The 8,271-nt window shown below is 44.4% G+C and overlaps 1 protein-coding gene across 1 annotated transcript in view; it reads right to left on the bottom strand.

Moving 5' to 3' along the window:
* LOC139024302 (keratin-associated protein 10-3-like) overlaps window positions 1-461 on the bottom strand; it is a 758-nt gene extending 297 nt beyond the window's left edge. The window contains exon 1 of the mRNA XM_070438973.1: window positions 6-461. Coding sequence (XP_070295074.1) covers window positions 6-461 — 456 coding nt within the window. The remainder of the gene's footprint in view (window positions 1-5) is intronic.
* Window positions 462-8,271: the final 7,810 nt, after the last annotated feature.

Raw genomic sequence — 8,271 nt, 5'->3', positions numbered from 1 at the left:
CGAACTGGACGGCAGGCACTGGTGGCAACTGGCGGGCAGATGGCGGGGCTAGACACTGGGCGGGCAGACACTTGGGCGGCAGACATGGACGGCGACACTGGAAGGGGCAAACATGCGCGGCAGAACTGGGTGGCAGATCCTGGTGTGGCGAACATGGGCAGCCAGACACTGGTGCTGGTCAGCCTGGGCGGGCAGAAATCTGGGCAGCCAGACACTGGTTGGGCGACACTGGTGGGGCAGACACTGGCGTGGGGCAGAACTGGCGGGCAGGGACATGGCTGGGCAGACACTGGGCGGGCAGACACTGTGGCGGGCAGACACTGGGCGCGGAGACACTGCTTTTCTCGTTTCTGGGCGGGCAGACACTGGGCGGGCAGACACTGGGCGGGCAGACACTGGGCGGGCAGACACTGGGCAGCCAGACACTGGGCTGTCCCAAGTTGGGTTTGATTCCATTTCATTCCTGTCAGTTGAATTGGACATGGAGTTTCTCCATAGATAAGCATGGTGGCTAGCTGATCTGTCTACAATTGTCTGTATCTGTCTATGTATGTGTGTGTTTGTATGTGTTTGTGTGTATGTGTTTGTATGTGTTTGTGTGTATGTGTTTGTGTGTGTGTGTGTATGTGTGTCTGCTAGACTAGCTCGAGTGCCTGCATCTCCCCAGGCTAGCAGTAGGAGTGGGAGGAGAGCAGGAGGCAGCTACTTCAGAAGCATTACGGCAGGGCGGAGCGGCTCCAGCGAGAACATTGAAGTCAGCATCCACATGGGATCCCGGTGTACACTCACTCTTTAAAGGGTTAATACGAGCCCCAACACACATCAGAAAGATGGAGAGATGGGGTAAGATATGGAATAGAAAGGGAAAGAAACAAAAGAGAGACGACTAAGAGGATGAGAAAGAGGACTATAATGAGGAAAGAGAAGAAGAGATGAAGGGAGGAATGGTGATCAATGAGGAGGGAGAAAATAAAACCAGAAAATGATGAGCAAAGAGAGGAATAGAGCTGGAAGGAAGAGAGATAAGGAGAGGAGAAGGAGAACTAGAAAATAAAAAAGTTAAAAGATGAAGAGGTGACTAAAAGAGAATGAAAAATAAGAGAAGAGACTAGAGAAGACACCATGGAAGAGACTGGAGAAGAGACTGGAAGACAATGGAGAAGAGACTGGAAGACAATGGAGAAGAGACTGGAAGACAATGGAAGAAGAAGACTGGAGACAATGGAGAAGAGACTGGAAGACAATGGAGAAGAGACTGGAAGAACAATGGAGAAGAGACTGGAAAGACGATGGAAGAGACTGGAAGACAATGGAGAAGAGACTGGAAGACAATGGAGAAGAGAGCTGGAAGACAATGGAGAAGAGACTGGAAGACAATGGAGAAGACACTGAAGAAGACAATGGAGAAGACACTGGGAAGACAATAGAGAAGAGACTGGAAACAATGGAGAAGGAGAATGGAAGACAATGGAGAAGACACTGGAAGAAATGGAGAAGAGACTGGAAGACAATAGAGAAGAGACTGGAAGACAATGGAGAAGACACTGGAGACTGGAGAATAGACTGGAAGACAATGGAGGAGAAAGACTGGAAGACAATAAGAGGAGAGACTGGAAAGACATGGAGAAGACACTGGGGACTGGAGAAGAGACTGGAAGACAATGGAGAAGACACTGGAGACTGGAGAAGAGACTGGAAGACATGGGAGGAGAGACTGGAAGCAATGGAGAAGAGACTGGAAGACAATGGAGAAGACACTGGAGACGAGACTGGAAGACAATGGAGGAGAGCGGAAGACAAATGGAGGAGAGACTGGAAGACAATGGAGAAGAGACTGGAAGACAATGGAGGAGAGACTGATGAGACTGGAAGAGACACTGGAGAAGACACTGGAGAAGACTAGAGAAGAGACTAGAGAAGACACTGGAAGACACTGGAGAAGGTGGGATACAATGGAGTACTAGTGTGTCCCAGCCAGTCAATTATTTCTAGGGCATGAAGCAGTCAGACTCATTATCTCCAAGAGATCCCACACTATTGCGGCTTCCCTTATATATAACCTATTGCCCTCCATGGTAAAATAGTCCTAATAGATATATAAACCTATTGCCCTCCCACGGTAAATAATACTAACAGATATATAAACACCTATTGCCTCCCACGGTAAAATAATACTAACAGATATATAAAACCTATTGCCCTCCCACGGTAAAATAATACTAACAGATATATAAAACCTATTGCCCTCCCATGGTAAAATAATACTAACAGATATATAAAACCTATTGCCCTCCCACGGTAAAATAATACTAACAGATAAATAAAACCTATTGCCCTCCCACGGTAAAATAATACTAATAGATAGACTACCGGTCAAAATTTCGGACACACCTACTCATTCAAGGGTTTTTCTTTATTTTTACTATTTTCTACATTGTAGAATAATAGTGAAAATATCAAAACTATGAAATACCACAAATGGAATCATGTAGTAACCAAAAAAGTGTTAGACAAATAAAAATATATTTTATATTTGAAATTATTCAAATAGTCACCCTTTGCCTTGATGACAGCTTTGCAAACTCTTGGCATTTTCTCAACCAGCTTCACGAGGTAGTCACCTGGAATGCATTTCAATTAACAGGTGTGCCTTCTTAAGAGTTAATTTGTGGAATTTCGTTCATTCTCAAATACATTTGAGCCAATCAGCCATGTTGTGACAAGGTAGTGGGTTATACGGAAGATAACCATATTTGGTAAAAGACCAAGTCCATATTATGGCAAGAATAGCTCAAATACGCAAAGAGAAACGACAGTCCATCATTACTTTAAGACATGAAGGTCAGTCAAAACAGAACATTTCAAGAACTTTGAAAGTTTCTTCAAGTGAAGTTGCAAAACCATCAAGCGCTATGATGAAACTGGCTCTCATGAGGACCGTCACAGAAAAGGAAGACCCAGAGTTACCTCTGCTGCAGAGGATAAGTTCATTAGAGTTACCAGCCTCAAAGAAACCACTACTAAAGGACACCAAAAGAAGAAGAGACTTGCTTGGGTCAAGAAACACGAGCAATGGACATTAGATCGATGGAAATTTGTCCTTTGGTCTGGAGTCCAAATTGGAGATTTTTGGTTCCAACCACCGTGTCTTTGTGAGACACAGTGTGGGGAACAGATGATCTTCACATGCGTGGTTCCCACCATAAAGAATGGAGGAGGAGGTGATATGGTGTGGGGGTGCTTTGCTGGTGACATTGTCTGTGATTTATTTAGAATTCAAGGCACACTTAACCAGCATGGCTACCACAGCATTCTGCTGCAATATGCCATCCCATCTGGTTTGGGCTTAGTGGGACTATCATTTATCTTTCAAGAGGACAATGACCCAAAACACCTCCAGGCTATGTAAGGGCTATTTAACTAAGAAGGAGAGTGATGGAGTGCTGCATCAGATGACCTGGCCTCCACAATCACCCGACTTTAATCAAATTGAGATGGTTTGGGATGAGTTGGACCGCATAGTGAAGGAAAAGCAGCCAACAAGTGCTCAGCATATATGGGAACTCCTTCAAGACTGTTGGAAAAGCATTCCAGGTGACGTTGATTGAGAGAATGCCAAGGGTGGCTATTTGAAGAATCTCAAATATAAAATATATTTAGATTTGTTTAACACTTATGTTACTAAATGATTCCATATGTGTTATTTCATAGTTTTGATGTCTTCACTATATTCGACAATGTAGAAAATAGTAAAAATAAAGAAAAACCCTTCAATGAATTGGGGTTGTAAAACTTTTGACTGGTAGTGCATATCAAACCTATTGCCCTCCCATGGTAAAATAATAATAATATATACAGTACCGTTCAAAAGTTTGGGGTCACTTAGAAATGTCCTTGTTTTCCATAAAAACATACAGTTTAAGTCAGAAGTTTACATACACTTAGGTTGGAGTCATTAAAACTCGTTTTTCAACCACTCCACAAATTTCTTGTTAACAAACTATAGTTTTGGCTAGTTGCGGTTAAGGGACATCTACTTCGTCCATGACACAAGTAATTTTCTCCAACAATTGTTTACAGACAGACTATTTCACTTATAATTCAATGTATCACAATTCCAGTGGTCAGAAGTTTACATACACAGAATTGACTGTGCCTATAAACAGCTTGGAAAATTCCAGAAAATGATGTCAGGCAATTAGAAGCTTCTGATAGGCTAATTGACATAATTTGAGTCAATTGGAGGTGTACCTGTGAATGTATTTCAAGGCCTACCTTCAAACTCAGGCCTCTTTGCTATAATCATCCATGGGAAAATCAAAAGAAATCAGCCAAGACCTCAGAAGAAAATTGTAGACCTCCACAAGTCTGGTTCATCCTTGAGAGCAAATTGCCAATTTTCCAAACAACAGTACGAACGTATAAAACACCATGGGACCACGCAGCCGTCATAATCCGCATACAAGAAAGTGAGACCGTTCTGTCTCTAGAGATGAACGTACTTTGTTGCGAAAAGTGCAATAATAGGAGAAACAAAACAGCAAAGGACCTTGTGAAGATGCTGGAGGAAACCGGTACAAAAGTATCTAATATCCATAGTAAAACGACGATCTATATCGCAATAACTGGAAGGCGCTCAGCAAGGAAGAAGCCACTGCTCCAAAACCGCCATAAAAAAAACAGACCACGTTTGCAACTGCACATGGGGACAAAAGATCGTACTTTTTGGAGAAATGTCCTCTGGTCTGATGAAACAAAAAATAAAACGGGTTGGCCATAATGACCATCATATTATGTTTGAGGGAAAAGGGAGGCTTGGCAAGCCGAAGCTAAGGGCGTGGCAGCATCATGTTGTGGGGGTGCTTTGCCGCAGGAAGGGACTAGGGCACTTCAGAAATAGATGGCTTCAGAGGAAGCAAAATTTTGTAGATATATTGAAGCAACATCTACAGAGATGAGTCAGGAAGTTAAAGCTTGGTCGCAAATGGGTCTTTCCAATTGGACAATGACCCCAAGCAACTTCCAAAGTTGTGGCAAATGGCTTAAGGACAACAAAGTCAAGGTGATTGGAGTGCCATCACAAAGCACTGACCTCAATCCTATAGAAAAAGTTTGTGGGCAGAACTGAAAAAAGCTGTGTGCGTGCAAGGAGGCCTACAAACCTGACTCAGTTACACCACTCTGTCCAGAATGGGCCAAAATTCACCCAACTTATTGTGGGAAGCTTGTGGAAGCTATCCGAAACTTGACCAAATTAAACAAATTAAAAAGGCAATGCTACCAAATACTAATTGAGTGTATGTAAACTTCTGACCCACTGGGAATGTGATGAAAGAAATAAAAAGCTAAAAAAATCATTCTCTCTGCTATTACTCTGACTTAACATTCTTAAAAAGTAAATGTGCGGATCCTAACTGACCTAAGACAGGGACTTTTTACTAGGATTAAATGTCAGAAATTGTGAAAAACTGAGTTTAAATGTATTTGGCTAAGGTGTATGTAAACTTCCAACTTCAACTGTACATGAAATGAGTAGCAAAATTAATAGGAAATATAGTCAAGATGTTGACAGGTTATAAATAATGATTTTTTATTTAAATAATAATTGTGTCCTTCAAACTTTGCTTTTGTCAAAGAATCCTCCATTTGCATCAACTACAGCCATGCAGACCTTTGGCATTCTTGTTGTCAATTTGTTGAGGTAATGTGAAGAGATTTCACCCCAATTTCCTGAAGCACCTCCCACAAATTGGATTGGCTTGATGGGCACTTCTTACGTACCATACGGTCAAGCTGCTCCCACAACAGCTCAATAGGTTTGCGATCCGGTGACTGTGCTGGCCACTCCATTATAGACAGAATACCAGCTGATAGATACCCTACTGTTGGCACCTCCATTGTCTTGAGTGTTTCAGTGGTGCCAACACCCTACCGGTGGTGGAAAACACCAACATGAGGGTCAACCAACCATTGGATTCAACTGATATCTGCAGGTGGGAGGGCTCACACCTCCATCAACCAATCCGCCTCCTCAGAAGTGACATCACCTCCCCTCCTCCCTCCCTCCATCTTATTGGCTTGTTCTGTGTCAAATGGAACCCCTGGAGCCGGGGGCCTGGGATTAAATGGGCTTAATGATTAATCGAGGTGAGGATTCGCCCCCACTTTGTCGAGGGGTGGGAACAACATTTTACTTGTGACACTAAATGTTTCACAACCCCTTCTCAGGGTAGAGCAGGGAGGCAACAAATACCAGCAGCAGCGTTTTATAATTCCGTGGCAGCATAAATTTCCAAATGAATAACGGTTTCACGGTGCTGTGTAAAATATAGTAACAAATATAACGGCAGATAACCTAATCTAATATAAGTCTAGCGTATCTTAGCAACCTTGTTAATTCTGAGTGGAGCAGCGGGAGAACAGCATCTATTATCAAAGACACACCCGTCAGCTACACACACACACACACACACACACACACACACACAACACACACAACACCACACCCACACACACACACACACACACACACACACACACACACACACACACACACACACACACACACACAAAGACACATACATACTACACAACATTACACACACTCAAAAACAAATCTCAATTACTTTTATGCAAGCGCATGCACACAAACACACGTGCGTGCATGCACACAAAGATCCAGGGCTTACTGTAAGCAGCGGGGAGAATAAGGGGGTGTCTGGTGGAAAAATGGGATCCTAATCGGCAGCGCTGCATTTCAAAGCTCTCCCTCTCTACTCTTACAAACACTGTTTCCAGATAAAGTGGAAACGCTATTTATATCCAACAAGAAGAGAAGCCAACCAATGGCTTAATTTAGATTTATTTGAAGTCTAATCTAAATGAGGGTGTACAGGAGAGGAGTCAGGGTGCCACTCTGCAGTACAACAGGAGGAAGACACAGCACTGGTAGTCACGTCAGCACTGCAGCTAATAGGCTTTTGAACACATTTAGTGAACTACATTTCCCATGCGTTCAGAAAGACTCGGTGCAGGTGTGTGGCAACAGACATGATCCAGGTGTAGTCCAGCATACAGTAGGAGAGCCAAGTCCAGAATAGCCCAGCCTGACGCGGCATAACACAAGACCACACAAACACACACTGCCCAACCCAGCCCTACACTTCCCTCTCTCTCCTTCTCTCAACAGATGTGTAAAGAGCGAGAGAGAGCTCCGAACTGGGCAATTCACACTGGATGAAGAGATAGAAGAGGGGGGAGGAGACAGATGGAGGAGAGAGGGACTGAGGGGAGAGAATAGAGGGGGAGGAGAGAGGAGAGAGGGGAGGGAGAGATAAGAGAAAGAGGGGGATAAAGAGGAGAGGGATGCGAGAGAGAGAATAGATGGTGGACAGATGGCATAGAGGGGGTTTAGGAGAGAGGAGGAGAGCGAGACTAGAGGGAGGATAGAGAGGGTTGAGGATAGAGGAGGAGAGAGAGACTAGAGGGAGTATAGAGAGGGTTGAGGACAGAGGAGGAGAGAGAGACTAGAGGGAGGATAGAGAGGGTTGAGGACAGAGGAGGAGAGAGAGACTAGAGGGAGGATAGAGAGGGTTGAGGACAAGGAGGAGAGAGAGACTAAAGGGAGGATAGAGAGGGTTGAGGACAGAGGAGTAGAGGAAGAATAGAGAGGTTTGAGGACAGAGGAGGAGAGAGAGACTAAAGGGGGATAGAGAGGGTTGAGGATAGAGGAGGAGAGAGAGACTAGAGGGAGGATAGAGAGGGTTGAGGACAGAGGAGGAGAGAGAGACTAGAGGGAGGATAGAGAGGGTTGAGGACGAGGAGGAGAGAGAGACTAGAGGGAGGATAGAGAGGGTTGAGGACAGAGGAGGAGAGAGAGACTAGAGGGAGGATAGAGAGGATGAGGACAGAGGAGGAGAGAGAGACTAAAGGGAGGATAGAGAGGGTTGAGGACAGAGGAGGAGAGAGAAACTAGAGGGAGAATAGAGAGGTTTGAGGACAGAGGAGGAGAGGAAGAATAGAGAGGTTTGAGGACAGAGGAGGAGAGAGACTAAAGGGAGGATAGAGAGGGTTGAGGATAGAGGAAGAGAGGAAGAATAGAGAGGTTTGAGGACAGAGGAGGAGAGAGACTAAAGGGAGGATAGAGAGGGTTGAGGACAGAGGAGGGAAAGATTAGGGCTTACCCCATTTAGTCGACTGAGGGATTGTTTGGTCGATAGGCTGTTGGTCGACCGGGATTTCTTTAGTCGAGCAGTAGCAAAAAACTAATAA

Source organism: Salvelinus sp. IW2-2015, unplaced genomic scaffold (genome assembly GCF_002910315.2).
Source record: "Salvelinus sp. IW2-2015 unplaced genomic scaffold, ASM291031v2 Un_scaffold1325, whole genome shotgun sequence".
NCBI lineage: Eukaryota > Metazoa > Chordata > Actinopteri > Salmoniformes > Salmonidae > Salvelinus > Salvelinus sp. IW2-2015.
Note: the sequence above shows the minus strand (reverse complement) of the source record. Positions and strands in the feature narration are given on the sequence as shown.